General features: G+C 31.9%; 3 protein-coding genes across 3 annotated transcripts; 2 read left to right on the top strand and 1 right to left on the bottom strand.

Annotated features, from left to right (window-relative positions):
• Positions 1-6,969: 6,969 nt before the first annotated feature.
• On the top strand, positions 6,970-11,188 carry LOC124837737 (BTB/POZ domain-containing protein POB1-like). Its single transcript, XM_047313200.2, has 6 exons — positions 6,970-7,309; positions 7,995-8,117; positions 9,373-9,494; positions 9,566-9,629; positions 9,811-10,090; positions 10,210-11,188. The coding sequence occupies exons 1-6, from the start codon at positions 7,045-7,047 to the stop codon at positions 11,018-11,020; spliced, it is 1,665 nt and encodes a 554-aa protein (XP_047169156.1). The 5' UTR covers positions 6,970-7,044; the 3' UTR covers positions 11,021-11,188.
• A 2,990-nt stretch (positions 11,189-14,178) lies between these two features.
• LOC124837815 (eukaryotic translation initiation factor 1A) lies at positions 14,179-14,945 on the top strand. The gene has a single exon (XM_047313279.2). It carries the CDS (start codon positions 14,321-14,323, stop codon positions 14,756-14,758), a length of 438 nt encoding a protein of 145 aa, XP_047169235.1. The 5' UTR covers positions 14,179-14,320; the 3' UTR covers positions 14,759-14,945.
• Positions 14,946-16,739: 1,794 nt separating this feature from the next.
• LOC124837806 (uncharacterized) lies at positions 16,740-20,526 on the bottom strand. The gene is made up of 3 exons (XM_047313269.2): positions 19,928-20,526; positions 19,118-19,243; positions 16,740-18,670 (listed from the first exon to the last, which is right to left on the bottom strand). Exons 1-3 carry the CDS (start codon positions 20,258-20,260, stop codon positions 17,135-17,137), a joined length of 1,995 nt encoding a protein of 664 aa, XP_047169225.1. The 5' UTR covers positions 20,261-20,526; the 3' UTR covers positions 16,740-17,134.
• Between the last annotated feature and the right edge of the window lie 509 nt (positions 20,527-21,035).

Below are 21,035 nucleotides of genomic sequence, written 5' to 3'. Positions count from 1 at the left end.
AGGAAATTTTCTTGTTTATATTTTAATTTAAATTTAAAAAATGTGGAAAGATAAGTGGGGTTTGCGAGGCAGTGTGTGGGACAATATGAACAGAGTTTGCGTAGCCAGCTGAGAACCACCTAGGTTTTGGTTTTTCTAGATAACTCTTTTAAGTCACCCACGCGTCACTTTCATCGACATATTACCATGTGCTCTCCAATTTTTTTACCCTTGCACAGGAACCTTTCCACCTGATTCATAAACACAAAGAAAATAGAATTAACTTTATTAAAAAGTGAAAAGTAATATTCAATATACCTAGTTGATAATTTATAAACTGATTATTGATTTATAGTTAATATAAAGGTCAAATATATTTTAATCTCAAGTCCATTTGACATCTTTAGATTAATTACATACAAGGTATTGTTAGTTTTAGGATAAAATTTTGTCAATGTTTTATTTTTAAAAGATATTTAAGAGTGGAAGGAAAATTAAATATTTAAAGTGGGATAAATTTTGACTTTTAAGTCATATGATATTATTGGATATTGTGGAAACAAAAACTTTTATGTTTAAGGAGAATAATTGATTATACGTAGATGACTTAAAATATAAATGTTCAATTATCAATTTTATGGTAGATATTAATATTCTAATTTCAAGTTTGATGTGTGACATGGTTAGAGTCAATCAATGTATATTTAAAGTATATTATACAAAATAAAGACTGATGTGAAGTGATCACAGACAGTAGACTACAGAGAGACGACCGGCCATCTGGACAAAGGTGCCGATCGACAGTGTAGGGGCATTGAAAGGCATAATGGGTAATTAATGAGTAATTACCGTATCATGAATGTTTGGCAGGATATATTATTTGTGATACACAAGACATACGATGTTAAGGTAATTAACGGGTTATATTACATTAATGACATTCAATGGGCTGGACAATTGCAAAACCTATAAATGCAAGGTAAATGATCATGTAAGAAGATCTGATTCCAACAAACTACATTGAGACTCTTAGGACACATATCTGACTTAAGCGTCGTCAGAGTGTTTTCTGCAGGTCCACCCCCACTGGGTGATAGAGATTTGCCAACCGGAGGAGAGCATGGTTGCAAGGAGCGAAGTGTGGTGAGTTCGTAGTAGAGAAGGAGGAAAGTCTCAGGAGGAGTGTTAGAAGTGTTGACCTCGGACCCAGTTCGACAGAAACATAAAGTATTATCCATTTTGGAGTATGAAATTTTGTCACAATTTTGTTTTTAAAATACGTCTTAAACAATGAAAATAAGATAACATATTTAAACTATCTCAAACTTCTAATTCTAAACATTGAAGTATTAGATGTGATGATAACAAAACCTAATAACATAATATATTATCTTCATATTGTTGATAGTGGGAATCCTCAAACCCAAGTAACCCAAATGGTTAAAATGAGTAACACATTCGTAACATGTTTTGATGGTAGTTGAATGATTTTCTTGGCTTGATTAATAACTGTGAAACCATGTTAAAATGTACCGTGTTATCAAAATTTGTGTTAAATGTATGATCATATAAATTGAGTATTAAAATAATTAAAAGATAATGTTTGCTCTCTATTTTAATTATTAAGCAACTTATCTAATTGATTGTCTAATGTACACTTAGCTTCCTATTTTTAATTGATTAAGGAAATAACCTAATTGATTAAAATTAATCCTGGTGTGTTTTTGCTTATGCTTAATTCCTTTTGCCAATATTAAAAACATTATAAAAGCATTTAATTGTGAAACAAAAACACTCTTTGAGAGGTCTTGGATTTGAGAGACAAAACATCAATTGAGAAAATTCAAAGTTGTAATCCTTTAAGAGTGAGAGGAAAAGATTTAGGAAGGGTCTGAATTATGATTTATTTGTAACATCATCAATAGAGGTGTATCAGACTTTATTTGTCTATAATTGTGAATTCTAGTTACCTTTGTTGTGTAGGCAGGATAATGTGTAACCTTAATGTGTTCTTGGTTCTTAGTGTGAGTGTGTAACATCACCTTAGAAGTTTGTTCTTATTTTAGTTAGAGATTTAGAATATCTTATATCTTTATAATCTAGATATTTTTAGTGAATTTCCTTCAAAACTCAGGTGGTTAAAATAAAATTAAATTTTTTTGTATAAGCTCTTAAAATGTTGAACCAACATAAATATTTGTTTTTGTTTCTTCTTAATAATATGTTAAATCAGGTTGAAAAATTCATGAAAAATAATTTAATATACCAACTTTTTTTAAAAAAAGGATAAAAATAGTTTTGAACCAATTCACCATTTTGGTTGAGATACGTTATTGTTACAATTTTAACTGATATACATAAATGAGTTCTCTAATTATAAAATAATACAATCCATCAAATTTGGTTCCTTTTTAGAACATTTATTATCATATAAAAGACTAAAAACAATATTACGAAAAGCTATATAATAATTTGCAGGTAACAAAACGAGTTACTTGAACTTTAACTAAATGTTATACTTATCTTTATCTATGTATTGGCTTGAACTTAGTTTAATACTTATTATTATTGTTTCATTATTTCCTCCATTTGATCTGTACGATATTCTTGCGTCAAACATATTAACACATGATTTAATGAAAAATAAAAGTTATTTTGTGAGTTTCAATTACAATCCAAAGACGTCGTTTTAATTGTTAAACTTTGAGTGATTTTTTTTTTCAAATAGTTGTGTTCAAGATCAAATAAAAAAGAAAGAGCGGGTGTGTTTCAAAAATAAGGTATATTTTTAACCTTTATATTTTTATCTAGATAGAATAATTTTAGTTTTTAAGTTATAGTTATTAACTAATTCGAAAAAAAAATTACAAATTATTTATCCTTTAAATTTACATTACTATTGTCTTTGTGTTAGATATTCATTAACCATCCTGAATTTAAAATAGGAGGGGTGGATTGATTGTCTTAGCCTTTTGGGCCATATTTTAAAATAAGCCCAGATTGATAAAGGGTGTGACATATATTCAATACAAGAAACTTTAGCCTAGAAAATTACTAAATACACTGCTATTTTGCTAACTATAACTCTCTTCTAAGATTAGGTTATTTCTGACAAAAACACTCCTCATTAGTTAGAATGCTTTTTATCTTTTTTGTATTATAATTAATTAAATTAATATAAGTTTTAATTTATGACTTAATTAATTCATTTAATTATTTTAAAGTTAATATGTACTGAATTCTTTATATGATTAAAAAAAGTGTAGTTTATTGCTCAAATATATTACAAATTAAAATATTATAATTTTTTAAAAATATATTTAAAATAATAAAAGTTTTAAAAAGACCAATGCTATATGTAACACCTGGTTTTTGAGGTGTAATGGGTATTTTTTTTTTTAAAACTCTTTTGTAACATTTATTTAAGATAATCAACCTTGTTCAATTAAAATGCGAAAACCGTAATACCAAGTCTAAAATATTTTACATAAAAATACCAAGTCTAAATCTTTTAAATAATATAAATAATATAAATAATCAATGATAAAAAAATCCCAACTCGATGTAGTCTTATTTATAAATTAAAATATTATAATTTTTAAAAAATATATTTAAAATATTAAAAGTTTTAAAAAGACTAATACTATACAAAGTCACCTGTTCCGCATCAATAATTAATGCAAAACATGTTTCTGATGAATATATTTAACCGGAAAATGTTTCATGTCAGTTTGCTACATTCATTTTGTAAATAATACAGTTTAAGAGATATTTTTCTTTTATGAAAAAAAAAAGAAAAAGAATGAAAATGAAAGTAATTTCTTTTCAAGTTTTAAAATCAACCCACCTAAAATTAAAAAAAAAAAAATATATATATATATATATATATATATATATATATATATATATATATATATATATAAACGGGTATATATATACATTTCTTTTAGACTAAAAGAAACTAGTTTTATTTTTTCCTTTAATTTTATTCTAAGAAGATTTTATAAAAAAAATCAAACGTATCCTTACGTTTTAATACCACAAGATAATAAAAAACACTTCCTTAAAGACAATGAAGTGAGATATAAACAACGGTAAACTGTAACATTATTTATAGTAGTATAAAATTACTAAAATAAAAGCTACATAAATAATAATTTATAAAAGAAACTTGAGATTTTTTATAGAAGAAATATCTACACTTCAAGAATTTCAGAAGCTCCGCTTCTCCCTCATTCCTATGCTAAAATAACTAGAGATATGTTTTTTCTAAGCTCACACAATTAAGGTGATCATCCCAAAAGAGAAATAGGTACAAAGATACACAATACAAAAAGTAAGGATAAGCTAGAATACAAACAATTAACGATATATATATAAACATTTAAACATTATACACATGATACACATATCACACCGACCAACTAAATAATTTATGCATGACCATACTTTGACTAGACTGTCAATATTTAAAGTGAATGTCGAGCTATGGCGGGTTGTTCACTTATGGCGGCCTCTACTGCTTTGCAAAACCATTGCCAATGAATTTCACCCTACCACCCACACAAGGTTAGTTTGCTACCGCTTCGAGGCCTTTAGGAAGCACTTAAACTAAGACCTCCTACTATTCTCACTACATGAGTCAATCTTCTCTACTTGAGAATGAAATATCATTAGAGTGTTTGGATAATCCCCAATACTAAACTCCCTGCATTCATTCTAAAGATACTTGAAACCACACCGAATGAGTCCCTCTATGGAACCCATTTTACTAATCGTGAAACCATTTGAATTCATATGAAACCATATACATATAACATTTCACTTTTACATTACATACACACATATATAACATTGATTATATTTCAAATGACCATAAACAACCCAACAAGTCGTCACAAATTACGTGAAACCATTCCATATACATTAATACACAAGAACAATCTAAGAAGAACAACTAAACAACACAAAACCCCTTTAAATTCATACTCAGGCAAGGAAAACAACTTTGAAACCCCCACCAACAACTCCAAAAGAGTCCAAAAACCCCAAAACAACCTAAAGAACATCTAAAACTAATACCCAAAACCTCAAATTTGGTATTTCCAAAACATGAAAAAGAAACCAAAAGTGGTGCGGTAGCGCTCAGCGCCCAGAAGTTACCCCTTAGTGCCAAAGCCACTAGAATGGTGGCGCTCAGCCCAGAAAGCTAGCGCTCAGCACTGGTGCTCAACCCAGAAAATTGCCCCTCAATGCCATATTAGTTCACAACACACTGTTTTCATGGACTTTGATGCACTCGAGACTTGTTCTAATGATCAAATAGATTCCTTACACACTAGAATTGATGTAAAAACATATTTAGAACTAAAAGGAAGTGCCCATTTGATTATTAGACCCAAAATTAGGTGCATTAAGTCCATTTGACAGCTCCAAAAGTACCTAAAGTAAAAACAACACTTTCTAATCCCTATATTAGTTTACCAACTGCATAACCAAGTCTAATTATACTTATTAGTACCCTCTAACATTTCAAATTACTCACATATCTGCTGTTACAAAATATCAACATGCAAAACCTCTAAATTAGCCAAAAACACCTAACAACTCATTCCAAAAGAACAATTGTCAAACAAAGTCCTCATTTCCTAACTCAAATTCTCACTAGTCAAAGCCTCATTTCTACACTAAAATAACCTCCAAATTCAACAATCATCCCCTTCCTTATTTCATAGTAGATTTCTTTCAAATTAACAATGCTTACAAGTCTAAAATGATCTCAAAACAACACTCAATTATTTCATCAGTCCAACACTCATTTATAAAATTCACCCATTAAAACCTCTATTTTTGACCTTAAAAACCTAAACAAAAGGACTCTTCTATAAACCAATCACCTTGCATTTATTTCCGAGCATTAGAATAATTTCATTACACATAATCAATACAATTTCACTCATCATAAACATACAATTCCAACATGTCAACAAAACATGACAAAATCCTCAATTTCATAAAATCCTCAAATAACCAAACATATACATTTCTAAAAGTTTAACTACAATACATAGAGATACAAATTCTTTTAACATAATCACAAACTAAAACAAAGGTTCTAGCTTCCCTTACCTTAAAAAACTTTCACCGCTCTAGAAACCTTCAACCGTTGCTTCCACCGTAAGGAACTTCTAGAATGACCTACAAATCACCAATTGGTGTTTGAAGACAACCCTTAGAACCTCAATTGAACCAAGAATCAAGGAACATAAGTTCTTGACACATGCAAAACAGATTTTGCTTTGCATGATCATGAACCGAAGATACCAAGGAAAGAGGATAAAAACTTACCTGACATCGTGATCGTTTAGGCACCTCCTAATTGTCAAAGAGATGACTTAGAAAGAAAAACACTTAGAGAGAAAGTAAAAAACTCTAGAAAAATGATTTTTAAAAAAATGATACGTTTTAAAATAATGAAACTTGTTTATAACAAAATTATTTATAAATAACTCATTTAATATTAAAATAACCTAGTCTTACTATTTTTAAATTACCATCATCGCTAAAGTAACATTTTCTTAAATTTTACATAAATAATCATATTAAAAATGTTTATAACTCACATCCACACTTTTTCTTTTCATAAAAGTCAACCACATAAAAAATACATAATATTTTAGTTACAAAATATTCTATAATAATATATAAAAAAATATATAATTTCAGTTAAAAATTGTGAAGAAATGTACCAAATTAACAAATACTGTACTAAAAAAAAAAACTAAAATGCGAAATCAAACCGAATGAATCATTCATGCCAAGCTGCTTCACAAGGTGGATTTATGTTGTTGTAACAAAAGTTGATTAAATAAAAATAAATAGAAATGTATTATGCTTCGTTTTTTTGTTTTATTTCACCACCATACATTATACATAGGGCTTGCATTGCATTGAGTTGCATGTAATTTTTCTCATCATTTCCTTCTGCCTTCCTTCTTCCTCCTTTCTCTGCGTGCTTGCCAGTTGCAGAGGTAGGAGGGTTGGTCGTGTTGTGTGGCTTAGAGGATGAAGGATTTCAATTTGGATTTATTTGATCCAGCAGAAACGGTGATGGAGTCCTCCTCCTCTTCCGATTACTCTCGCAGTGCTCCCTCTTCCGATGCCGATTTTGGATTTGCGTTCAACGATAGTAATTTTTCCGACAGGATCCTTCACATTGAAATCATGGCTGACCTCGATGAGGCCTCACCTAATTTTGAGGGTTGCACCACAATTCTCGACTGGGTTCGCCATCGCAAAAGGAGACGCGAAGATGTCCAGAAGGATAATGGTATGTTCCCTATTTTTCCCATTTCCTCTGTTCCATTTCTTCATAAATCAATTGGGAGAAAACACATCATCAAGAGATAAAAAAAAATTGTTTGGCGTTGATTGCGTGATCCTATTTGATTTGGAAATTTTCATCTTCTAAAGTTTGAACTTTTTTACGTTATGACATATCATTTCATTTAAGAAAAATAAGTGCATTTTAACATCATTTTGTTTCACATTATGTTATAGGTAATTGTAAACTTGTATCTTTAGTGCAATATCAAGTTTTTAAAGAATCAATGCATTATTTATTCCAACTGAAAAACAAAATATTGCAATGAAATGCTGGATAGAATGAATAAAATGTAAAGATAAATTAGTTTGATTATTTTTGTAATTAAGTTGTTTTTTAATCGTTGTGAAAAAATAATTAAACTTCACTTTTTTGGAATTGAACGAGTAAAAGTATCGTGATTCCTGTATAACTTGAAGCCTTTTTTCATTCTATATTTGGTTACAAGTTTTTTTTTTTATAATTTGCATAAGCCTCGTGAATAAGCTTTGCATGTTGTAATAAAAGACAAATATATAAATATTTTGATTATGCACATGTACTTTTTCCTAAAAAATGCCTCATTATGCATGTATATATATGTTGATATTTTTTCTTGTCATACATTACACATGTTCTTTTTTGTTTGTAGTTGTTGATCTTACTTTATCCGACGAACAAATTTTGAACGAGAATCAACCTGATATGGAAGACTTTATATCCCTCGAAAATCAAGAAGAAGAGTCAATTGTTATGGGTGAAGAGTCCTCTTCAGGTATTTGAACATTAAAAACAAATTCTAAAATCTAACTTTATAATCATATTTATTAAATATATTGTACCATGGTTATCAAATTATTCTGGATATTAATTGTACTTAATGAATGGTTTTGTCTAAGTCAAAAGGTGAATAATACCTATTAAATTATCGATTGGCTATAATTATGTTATATTTTTGCAAACCATGTTATGTATGCTGGTTTTATTGTTGCTCTAAGCATTTAGATCATAAAACAAAGTTGTGAGAGACCAAACACAACCTAAGTTGAAATTTATGTATTTCCAATTTTAAGTAAAGAGAAAAAAGTATCATGGTATTCTATGGAATTTTAGTATTTTTAAATTGCAAGTGATGTCGCAATTTCTGATACCATGAACAATAAAAACTGATTTATTTTAGTGTTGAAACTAGATTCAAAGAAAAAAAAAACTTGTTTTATCCTTTTTTCTCTCCTTAGAAATGAAGTTTCACTTACCCTAATGATTCTTAATACTTCATCCATTGTTGACATTGTAGTTTAAAGTTGTGTAGTTCTTCAACAAACAACTACAAATCTCTCTTATCATTATCATCATACTTCCTTGGTCGCTTAATGGTTTAATTTTTTTAAGTCAGATTACATTTGTATGAATAATAATGTTCAAATATGATTGTACGACGTGAATTTACTTATTTTTTTATCCATTAGGTAGAGTGCATAATCTATAAATGTGATTTGATTCACGTTAATTTTCAAAAAAAATATAAGTTTCGATACAATTCATGATTTAAAATTTATATTATTTTAAAAATGGAATGAATCTGTATAATCATAGTTATTAAAATATATTGTACCATGATTACAAAATTATTCACGATATCAATTGTACTTATTGCATGGTTTTGTCTAAACACATTATTACCAAATTATTCTCTATATCAATTGTACTTATTGTATGGTTTTGTCTAAGTTAAAAAGGTGAATGATACATATTAAATTATCGATTGACTATAATTATTTTATATTTTTGCAAACCATGGTATATATGGTGGTTTTCCTGTTGCTCTAAGCATTTAGATCAGAGGACAAAGTTGTGAGAGAACAAACACAGCCTAAATTGAAATTTATGTATTTCCAATTTTAAGTAAAGAGAAAAGTATGATAGTATTCTATGGAATTTTTGAATTTTTAAATTGCAAGTGATATCACAATTTTTGATAGCATGAAAAATAAGGACTGATTTATTTTAGTGTTGAAACTACCATATAGGTGATGAACCCACAAATATCAATGATTCAAATTGGAATATGAATTGCTCTACAGTTGCGAGAGTTAGAACACTACACATCAGTTCTCCTATCTTGGCAGCTAAAAGTCCTTTCTTCTACAAGGTAAAAGCATTTTTTATAAATTAATTTTAAAAACTATGCTAAAAATATATTGAATTATGTTTATTCTGCAGCTTTTCTCAAACGGAATGAAGGAGTCAGAACAGAGACATGTCACTCTGAGAATTAATGCTTCTGGTATTAATATTAATATGCATATGCATATACACAAACACACATTACTTTATTTATATATATATATATATATATATATATATATATATATATATATATATATATATATATATATATAAATATATATTATATTTTTTTTCCAATTATCACCTTATAAATTTCGAGTTTCATTTGCACATTGCAGAGGAAGCCGCTCTTATGGAACTTCTAAATTTTATGTATAGTAATACCTTGAACGTTTCTTCAGCACTTGAAATATTAGATGTGTTGATGGCCGCTGACAAATTCGAAGTTGCTTCTTGCATGAAGTTTTGTAGTCGACTATTGCGAATTATACCCATGACACCTGAGTCTGCATTGCTTTACCTTGAGCTTCCATCTAGTGTCTTAATGGCTGATGCAGTTCAACCACTGACCGATGCAGCAAAGCAGTATCTTGTCGATCGATACAAAGATATAACGAAGTAAGTATTTTTCACAGTTTGTAAAACTTAATTGCACGATATACGTTTCATGCATTATAAACTATATCTCAAATGTAGATTTTTCCTCTTGATTGCTGATAAGTTTGATGTACGAGCAGGTATCAGGAAGAGGTTTTGAGCTTGCCTTTGGCAGGAATAGATGCAATATTATCTAGTGATGAACTCCAGGTTGCATCAGAGGATGTTGTGTATGACTTTGTGTTGAAGTGGGTTCGAACACAATACCCAAAAGTAGAAGAAAGGAGAGAAGTTTTGGGTACACAACTTGCTCGATTAATTCGTTTCCCATATATGACCTGCAGAAAGCTTAAGAAAGTGTTAACGTGTAATGACTTTGACCAAAATGTTGCATCCAAGCTTGTTCTTGAAGCTCTTTTTTTCAAGGCTGAGGCTCCACATCGTCAGCGGATACTAGCTGCCGAGTCTGCTTCCTACAGTCGACTTTTTGTGGAACGGGCATACAAGTATCGTCCTGTTAAGGTGGTGGAATTCGAACTTCCAAGACAACAATGTGTGGTTTACTTGGATCTGAAGCGGGAAGAGTGTGCGAATTTGTTCCCATCTGGGCGAGTTTATTCGCAGGCATTCCATTTGGGTGGACAAGGGTTCTTCTTATCAGCACATTGCAACATGGACCAACAAAGCTCTTTCCATTGCTTTGGTTTGTTTCTAGGAATGCAAGAAAAAGGGTCAACTAGCTTTGCGATTGACTATGAGTTTGCTGCCAGGTCAAGGCCAACAGAGGAATTTGTTAGCAAGTACAAAGGAAATTATGTATTCACAGGGGGGAAGGCTGTTGGATATAGAAACTTGTTTGCTATTCCATGGACAACATTCATGGCTGAAGATAGTTTATACTTTATCAATGGTATACTCCACCTTAGAGCTGAACTTACCATCAGGCATTGACATGGATTCATATTTGTAAATTTTTTTGTTTTAGCTCTTAGCTTTAATCTCTTTTTTTTTCATGTTTCTCATCTTTATGTTAATTTGTTGTAATATTGACTAATATATGATGTGTACTAGGTGATTAGTGCTACATGAGATCAAATGGAGATTTGTTTTTTTCTTTCACCTATGTGTTTTATTAGTTTATAAAACATTGCTTTTGGGTGGTTTCATTTTAACAAAAAAGAAAGTGAATTATGTACTTTAAAATAATTTAATAAAGGAAACAAAGGAAGAGGGAATAAAGGGTGATAACATTATTATTTTTTTAAATATATTTTAGGGTTAAATATGTTTTTGGTCCCTTAACTTTAAGTGAAAATTGGAATTAGTCCCTCTTCAAAACTTTGGCCTAATTTAGTCCCCAAACTTTAAAAATGTGTGAATTTAGTCATTTTAACTAAATTTTGTTAGGTTTATTAGATGTTTCAAGTGCGTTTCATGATAGTATTTGAGTTGTTTATACTGTTTGACACATTTTTGCTTCAATGTTAACTAAGAAATGCGTTCAAAACATCAAATAAAGTTAACAAAATTTGGTTAAAAGGACTAAATTTACACATTTCTAAAGTTTCGGGACTAAATTAGTCCAAAGTTTTGAAGAGGGACTAATTCCAATTTTCACTGAAAGTTAAGGGATCAAAAACATATTTAACCCTATATTTTATGATATAAATTAGTTCTCTTGAATAAAGTAAAAACTATCTATGAGATTAATCTCTCTTTGTTAAATATACCAGTGTTAAATATATCCATAGGATCCTTTGTTTATAATGCAAGAAATATGGACTAAGCCAAAAATACAAATAAAAAATAATAACAAACTAACTAAAAATAAAAGATAAATATAAAATATAGATAATATATCTAATATTAGTGCATACAAATCCTATGTACCAAAACTGTTAAGGAGAAAAAACATATATGGACAGTTTAAAGACAATGATGACAAAAGGGAGGTCAAAAGAGACAGTGATAAAAGAAGCTATTGATGAACGAGAGAGAGAAACTTTAAAAATCCAAGATTCTCTAATGAAGGCAATCAAGGCATGAAAAAAAGAAGCAACATCAATGCTCTAAATAACTTATTGAGAGGTGCCACCATGCATGACAAGCTGAAAGAGGAAAAAGAGTGATATCGACGCTTTGAATAGCTTCAAGACGTGCCACTATGTATGATAAAAAAAAGGAAGCAAATCCACAACTTCAAAAAACGCGCGTAAAAGTTTTGATGAAAGTGTTGTTGATGACACGGTGATCACCTTATCTAGACGATCAAAATCGTGTGATCGTCAGTCAAAACTAGAACTTTGGTAGTAATAACGGTAGACGACGATGATATCGACAATGGTAGACGATGCTGCCATCGATTGTAGTGACAAAAAACATCTGATATTTTTTCCACAAAAGAACCTTATACTTTGATACCATATTAAATATAGTGAAAACTATATATGAGATTACTCTCTTGTATATAAAACTCTTTATTTAAAATAAAAAATATGAACTAAACCATATAAATAAAAAATAATAATAAATTAACTAAAAATAAAAGATAAAAATAAAATAAAAATAATATATTTAACAAATTCAAAGCCATATAATTAAATAAAAACGTATATCTATATACATGATAAAGCAGGTCTATCACCGATTATATAAGAAAAGTACTTTTGATGCAGTTCACCAAGTATCCATGGCCATAAAATCCTATTCTATCTCTTGCTAGAAACGGAAGGAATGAATTGTAAATTTGGTATTTTGGTAGGATATGGAATTGGAATCCAGTTCTCAATCAACCATTTCAGATAATCAAATAATGAATAAGTTCCATGTATCACCTTTTAACCTTCCTCGGAATAATCACTTTTTCAAATGCCAAAGACCTTGCATTGCTTTCTTTTTCGAATTTTATTAATTTTATCACTTGTTATTTGCATTTTATTCATAACAGAAGCAATAGCTAAAGGGAAAAAAAAGTATTTTATTTTATTCATTACATGTAAAATGTTTGTATACTGTTATTCAATTACTTCTGATGAGTTTTTTTTAACTTATTAAATTATTTTGTATGAATTCTAACTATTTGTCTCTATAACTTTTTTTAACACTAGACATAGGATGATAATCACTCGGGTGGGATAACAACCTTGACTCAACAAAAAAATCCATATGTTACCTCATCTCCTATCCATATAGATATCCATTTAAAAAATACCTGTGAATATTTTAAAACTCCCAGATATCTAGGATATCTGTAGATATTTCACATATATCCATAAATATTTTTAAAAAAATTATTTTTATAATAATAAAATTTAAATAAAATTAAAAAAAATATAAAATATAATATAAATTAAATTAAATATAAATTAAAATTTTATTTTAATTAAATTTAATCTTATAAAATATAAATTAATGTTAATTTTAATTAAATTAAATTTAATAAAATATAAATTAATGTTAATTTTAATTAAATTTAACTTAATAAAATATAATTTTATTTTTATTTTTTGTGGGTAGAATATTCACTTTTATATAAGATTTTTTTTGTCATCCCTAATTATAAACATACGAAAAATGACAAAACATTTTCACACGAAATAAATCATAAAGGAATTGTGTGTTGCAATAAAATACGAAAATTACGGTTATTCGTTTTCGTGGTTGGAAATATTTAATGTTTGACAACTTAATAGAATGTTTGAGATCGCTTATGAATTGGGCTGGACCGTGGATTTGATTTGTCAGGCCTTGTATGCTACGTGTATATAAAGTGTAAAGTATCTATTTTTTTACTAATTAAAATTAATTAATATTTTTGCTAAATCTTGATATAATAATATAAGTTAAATAATAGAAAATGCAATGTAATCAATTAAATATTTTAGAAGACATCATTAAACAGAGTAAAAATACTTAAAATTTACTATGTTTAATTAAAATTGGCAATTCTAATATAGAGTGAGAAAACGTAGAGAATAATGGAATAATAATTAAAGAAAAAATTAGGGCGGTACACGTTTGAGTTGGAAGCGTAGATGGAGAAAGAGGAAATGAAGCAGGAAAGCGAGGTTTGGGGAATATATAAAAGGGAAAGAATAGGGTGAGATTAAAATCAGAACACAACACAATACCACACGGCACTCACTTTATTATCTGTGGTGTGTTGGGAGGAGAAGGGAGAAAAAAGAAGGAACGAAATCGATAGAGAGATAAGAGAGGGGTTAGGGTTAGGGTTAGGGTTGGGTTTTTAGGATGCCGAAGAACAAGGGAAAGGGAGGTAAGAACAGGAAGAGGGGAAAGAACGAAGCGGACGACGAGAAGAGGGAGTTAGTGTTCAAGGAGGACGGCCAGGAGTACGCTCAGGTCCTCCGCATGCTCGGCAACGGTCGCTGTGAGGCCATGTGCATCGACGGCACCAAACGCCTCTGCCACATCCGAGGCAAGATGCACAAGAAGGTCTGGATCGCCGCTGGGGACATCATCCTCGTCGGCCTCCGGGACTACCAGGACGACAAGGCTGACGTCATCCTCAAGTACATGCCCGACGAAGCCAGGCTCCTCAAGGCCTACGGCGAGCTCCCCGACACCACGCGCCTCAACGAGGGCATTGGCGCAGGCTTGGACGAGGAGGACGATGCCACCGCCAACGACTACATCGAGTTCGAAGACGAGGATATCGATAAAATCTAATCTCCACCACCATCGCCATTATTATCTATATAATAATATATCTCTAGAATTTGTACTTGTGTTTCTATTTGCTTCCTTGCATCTCTCGTCACTTTACATCTCGGTGTTGGATTTTATTTTATGATGCGCTGTTGTTTAATAACTCAGATATTTTCGACTGTCATGTCATCCCATTTTTGTTTCGTTATTATTGTGCTACTGCTGCCGCTGCTATGTATTTTATTTCCATGCTGTTTAATTAGAGCTTCGTGGATTGGATTGTTAGTACAAAGTATAACTGGAAAAAAGTTGAAGGGTTTCGTCTGTGTTTTCCTTGACCTGCTAAAGGTTTTACTTGCCTTTGCTGTTGGGATCTTTGATATTCTGTTTAATTGCGCGGACAAAGCATAGTATTCGCGGCCGTAACTATGGTTGCAGAGCCGCTCAATTCACGGTGGTGGATTTTTTTTAAAACCCTGTTCCTGATGATTGCTTTTCCTTGTGTTTTTTGTCTAATGCTCTCTGTGGTTACGGTTTTACGTTGGGGTGTGGAGCTTAATGGGATTGTGTGATTGTTCTGTTTCAGTCACTTGCTTAGGTGTTTGGATGTCTGATAAAGAAGACAATTGAAGGGTAGAAGGGATGAAAATGGAATAAATTGTGTTCCAATCCATACTTCTCAAGATTGAAGATTCTTAACTAGTTTATCCCTTTGTGTCTGCCCAATTAGAGCCTTGGGCTCTGTTTTCATAGACTTCCTTTTGTATATGGTTTACAGATCCATTAAAGTAGAGCATATATTATAAGTTAGATTGTGGATAGTCAGTCATGTGACTGCATATCTGTCTGTTAGATTTTCTATCTTTTGGCTTCACCTTTCTTTCATCATGTGGGTTTAATGCCATATGCTTATATTTTCGTTTTATAGGTTATGTAAATACATTTTTATGTGAGAATTAAAAAATTCTTCATTTAGAGGGGCTCTGGCTGAGGGAGAAGAGGAAAAAGTTGTGTAGTTTTCACGATTTGATAGTTTAAGAAGGGGAATGAGGGGACATGACATGTATCTTGGCTATGTGATGATCTGAACATATCAAAACTATCCTTAGGACAGTGCTTCTTCTACCTGCGTTTGTGTTTACTCCCTTGTCTTATTTTCTCCCCCATCATAGGTCTGTGCAGTACACAAAAGTATAGTTAAGCATATACTTTTGTGTCAAGACTCCTGTAATAGGTTGATCATTTTCTTATCAAAATAAATAATTTCTCTGACATTATTTTTCTAAAGGTTTAGTGGTGACCTTGTGATGGGTTTTCACGAGTGGGTGATTCGAAAAGCGAGAAGACGGACATTCCGTTTTTCATCTTGAACTATTTTGGTTTTCCATTTATTTTATTATACATATTATTTATCTTGTGCCTAACCATTATTCTGATTTATTTCATATTGATTAGTGGTCGACACAAAATACAGATAACTGAGTTTCACCAACACGCTGCCAAAGAAGTGAATAACTACTTTAAAATATTCTTTCCTCCGAAATTGTACGTTTCACTTTAATTTGCGCACTTTTTAGTATTACAACAATTAATAGCAAAAATGGATTTTAATTTTCAAATTGCGGGTGTACACACACCCACACAATTTTGTTATACATTCTATAGTCGTTGGACTTAAAGTGTATTACTATTGAATTCAATTGTGTTGTTTTTTATTCTAGATTAAGTTATTGGTTTATGTTTGTCTGTGCTAAAATGTCCTAACATTGAAATTATTATCCCTTCAAATGAATGAGGAAAATGTTTTCAATAATAAGGGATTGAAATGGTACATGTAGTCATAAACAACTAAAAATTGGCAGAAAAATAGTAACTGCTTTTTGGAAAAAGATAAAAAAAGTAATGTCAAAATGAATGCAGGCAGCATTCTGTCTTTCTGTACATCGCGACAACCTCCTGGTACGAACTCACTGTATTTTATACAGTCGTTTGATAAATAAATCAAACTTTAATGTTCTTTAACTAAGTGTCAATATATTATTATAGCTTTAAGATTTGAGTAGGAACAAATCGTATGTCTGGACACGTTAATACCCCGTAAAAATCATGTTAATTTTGTCAAAAGACGCAGGCATAAGCTACAGCTTTTGCTTCATTATGGACGTACGTATAATCTAAGAAACGTGGAATAACATGTAACTAGATGTAAACTAGGGTTATTATGCTTCAGTGTAAATCTACGAAACGTGGAACTGAGAGGAATCTAATAAAGGTCAAACTACGGTAACTAGCACCGATGAAGAGATGGTAATGGACTCAACAATGATCTTCATCCATTTAACTATATAAAATTCCTACGATTCGATAGCTGCTTTCAAAAATAGGTTAATTGTGTCATCAGAGTGCGATACCATGGCAACTACTCACACTCCTATGTTTCTCATTACAAACTTGTCTGGCAGAAGGAAATGAGCTTTTACTAATGCTAGCTCTAAAGCGGGATTTCTGCCTCTCCATTCTTGCTTCAAGCAGTTTTTCCATCAACGTGTCATTTTCTTTTATAAGCAATTTGGAACAAGACTCAGACTTGTCAAAATCTGGGACAATCAATGTAGATTTCCATTGTTTTACAGGACTAAGTGCGGTGCGGAGAGGTAAATCTTCCCTGAAAATACTCTCTGGATAAACCTTATCATTGCCTTCAGAAGACAAGGAACTGTTTCTAACTGCATGACTTGAATTCATTCTCTTTGTCCACAATAATGCATTACTTTCTGGTGGACCTTGTGTTGCCTCACAAACAGTAGATGTCCCAGGGGTATTAAATAGAGCTGTGCTGTCCCCTCCAATTTCACTTGATTTCCTCTCAACAAACCAACTCTCATTTTCATCACATGACAGGTTCTTCATCATACCTGCTTGCAACTCACGACAGTCTTCAATGATTTCCTTGGACTCAACATGATTCCTCATAGAATGGTGCCTTCCTTTCTTTTCTCTATCAACCTCTGCAGTATTGTTGTTCATTTTGGAGCCATGTTTGTCGAGTCCTTTGTCTGAAGTCTTTTTCTGCTCTAAAATGTAGTTACCAACGGAGTCTTCTTCAGCCACATTACGAGGTGCCCTTGAATGCAGGCAAGGGTAAATTTCCTTTGCCTCCTTTGTGGAGGAGTTACTGTATCTTCTCAAGTTAACAGACCTTTTTGCATGCAGAAATGTTTCAATATCAACACCTAACTTGTCAACAATTGATGAATCTAACTCTGGGAGATCACGGCCAGCTTGAACTAACTTCATTTGCTTGCGCTCATCAAGCCAAGCATCTGACAGATTCAGTATTAGCCTATCAAGGCTACTCCCTTTAACCTGTGCTTGACCCTGCTCAGAATTATCATGCACAAGAGAACGTACCTCATATTCATAATCTCTTATTCCTTTGGCAAAATCATCACACAAATTCTCTAAAAGGATCCGTGTTTTTCTCTCTTTTTCAAGATCTTTCATAGAACCACTGAATGAAGACTTCACTTCAGAAAGCTCCCTAGCCAACCTCCGATGCAAGCTTTCTGAATGCTTTCTTAATCTCCTTTCATCTTCTATCTCTTTCATCACAGATTGAATTGCAGCTTTAATTTTATCATTCTCTTTGCTCTTCTTAACAATCTTCTCCTCAGTTCTTTGCTTTATTAAGTTCTCCATTTCATGCTTATTCAATTGTTTTTCTTGTTGTAACTCTTTAACCTGTGCCCGAGAAAGATCTAGTTCCATCTTCAGGGCCTTCACTACTGATAGGTTTGATGCATGCTGTTCTTCAAGACACCAGATATGGTTGAGTACCTTAAGTAACTCTCTGGATGCTTTGGGGTTGCGATTTGACTCTGTAATCCAACTCCTGAAGTCTACGGATCTCATAGGGTTATTATATGGTGCAACCTGTTTTTACCAAATTGCATATTCATCTTATTATACAAGATCCAAAGAAAAAATAGGCAAAGTTTTTAAAATGATCTGGTCAACAGAACGTTTTTTAAGATATGCATTAAAAAGGACATAGAAGGATCATTGAAATAAATAAATAACATTATCTGTCTAGCGATTTTAAGATATTCATTAAAAATGTCATAGAGGTTCTATGTCTAGCCTCAATATATTATAGAGGTTCTTTAACTGCAAGAAGAACGTGTTTCCTTCTGGTGCATTTGGTGGTTATAAGAACAAAGGTAACAACAATGGTAATTGTTAAAAGGAAAATCAAAGAAAAGGTAAAACTATTAACATCGCATCATCGTTCAACATTCATATTTACATAGTGCTGCTAATTAATGTCTTAGAACTAATAGAACTGCTCACTATTTGAAGGGAATACACGCACACACTTACTTGCATTGAGCTACAGTGACAAGGAGGAGATACAGGCTGTTTAGTGCGACCATTCCTTTTAGCTGATCTATGGTGCTGAACAAGTGATGTTCCAACATGTTCTGTCAAGCGCGTAGCGGATGCTGGCTGCAATAAGGAACAAAGCAAAAGTCAGCAATCTGAACATATAGAATGCCATGAAAGGTCTACTAGACACAGCACGAGTACTTCTCCATTAAACAATAGTATTCAAAATGCTTCAGCAAAATTGGTATGAGCAGTTGATATGTGCATAAATAAGAAAAATGGATTGGAACAGAAGCATTTCAGCAGAAACTAAAATGGAGCCGATAGAACAAACCAACAAATTGGAAAATCACATTTTGGGGAATGAAGAAAAAGTCTAAACAAAAATTTTTCTATCCAACAAAAAAACTAAGACATGTATAATAAACAAAGGCTAGTCACTGACTTTTAAAGCCAAAGCTAAAAGTTTTCCCATTTTAGGTGAAACATAAAATAGGAAGAAGTTTACCAAAGCAATATTTTGCAAAAATGTTAAAGGTAACATGACAGATGGGACAGTCTACAGTCTACCTTCCCATTAGAACATTTCTGGAACTAAAAACAGGAGACAGCAAGAGGTGATGAAAGAAAACTCAATAACAACAGAAGAAAAAAAGCAGAGACAGTAGTATAGAAGGAAATCATATATGAAAAACAAAACTGAAAACTTGTTTGAAGTAAGAAAAAGCCATTACAGCTCAGTGATGCAGAAACAAGGAAAGTGCAAGTAGATGCAAGAGATGGCAAATGTTTAAGATTTGGAACCTTGAGAAGTGTGTCCCTACGGTGAGGGCGGATGAGTGGAGGCCTGTTCATTTTGGGAAGTGGGGCCTGTTTGTGGGGCTGAATTTGCCAGAGTTTGGCGCAGAGTTTTCTGGCAGAGAGTGTTGTTGGGGTGGGAAAGTTGAGGAATTCTTCAACCTGGTTTTTGTTTTTGCTTCTGTTGTTACCATTATTGTCATTCCGCTGAGAGGGAAACTCAAGTCTCCATGTGGGTGGGGGAGTTGAAGGCCCTCCTCTTTTCCCCACAAAAACCCCACCTTTCAACTTTTCCGCCATTAACACTTCCCTTTTCTCACCTTTTTCTCTTCTTTCCATCTTTCTATTCCTTCCTTCTTCCCACAATTCGCAGCTCTCCAATTCAAATTGCAAACTTTATTATCATTCCTTTTTAACAGTGAGACTGCAATGTTTTCTTCTCGTTTTTTCTTTGAAACCTGACAGTGCTGTGTCACCCTCAAAATCACCAAGCAAACTCCAACAAGAAGTAAACTCTGAGTGTAAGTTACGAAGTCTGTTTTCTCTTCTCTCCCAGACATTCATCCACGTCAACACATGATTCAGACATGGCTCCACTTTCATTGGGCCCTTATCCCAACACCTTAATTTTGTCGTCCTTCTGTCTTGTCTCCTCCATAAATTATTGTCATTTTTTTTTTCTTCCCTTTTATTCACATTTCAGTCTCCATCGAAATTCCTTAATCTTTATCACTTAAATCTAGATTAAAAAGATTATGTATCAGACTTATAATTTTGTCAAGTTATGCTATTGTCTAACATTTTTTATTTATCGTGAAATGCCATGTCAAATTATGTCAACCTTATTTTTCTCTAAAAATGTTGTCATGGCATGTATAAAAGAATCACAGCCTCCTTATGAAAGTGTTAGGGCATCATCATCATCATCATAATAGCTTTTGAAAGACAAACAAAACAAGCCATGAGACCAGCAAAGGGCGGAAAGAAAAAAAACAGGGCAAAAAGCCTAAATTTAAGAGGTTGAAAAAACTTGGACCTTTAAAGAAAGGTGAAAAATTTGAAATTGTGATTTTGCTTTCTTTCATGACAACCTAACCTAAGCTAAGCCTACAAA

The sequence above is a fragment of the Vigna umbellata genome, chromosome 5 (assembly GCF_029865625.1).
Source record: "Vigna umbellata cultivar VRB3 chromosome 5, Vumbellata_1.0, whole genome shotgun sequence".
NCBI classification, from domain to species: domain Eukaryota; kingdom Viridiplantae; phylum Streptophyta; class Magnoliopsida; order Fabales; family Fabaceae; genus Vigna; species Vigna umbellata.
The sequence above is the reverse complement of the archived record's forward strand: the minus strand, read 5'-3'. Positions and strand labels throughout refer to the sequence as shown.

Bases quoted from the DNA above. Each gene is read 5' to 3' on its own strand.
- LOC124837737 (XM_047313200.2), top strand. From the start codon at position 7,045: ATGAAGGATTTCAATTTGGATTTATTTGATCCAGCAGAAACGGTGATG. The intron at 7,310-7,994 runs GTATGTTCCCTA...TTTTGTTTGTAG, and splicing joins AGATGTCCAGAAGGATAATG to TTGTTGATCTTACTTTATCC. The intron at 8,118-9,372 runs GTATTTGAACAT...ACTACCATATAG, and splicing joins GGGTGAAGAGTCCTCTTCAG to GTGATGAACCCACAAATATC.
- LOC124837806 (XM_047313269.2), bottom strand. From the start codon at position 20,260: ATGGAAAGAAGAGAAAAAGGTGAGAAAAGGGAAGTGTTAATGGCGGAA. The intron at 19,244-19,927 runs GTTCCAAATCTT...TCCTTATTGCAG, and splicing joins GTAGGGACACACTTCTCAAG to CCAGCATCCGCTACGCGCTT. The intron at 18,671-19,117 runs GTAAGTGTGTGC...TGGTAAAAACAG, and splicing joins GTCACTGTAGCTCAATGCAA to GTTGCACCATATAATAACCC.
- LOC124837815 (XM_047313279.2), top strand. From the start codon at position 14,321: ATGCCGAAGAACAAGGGAAAGGGAGGTAAGAACAGGAAGAGGGGAAAG.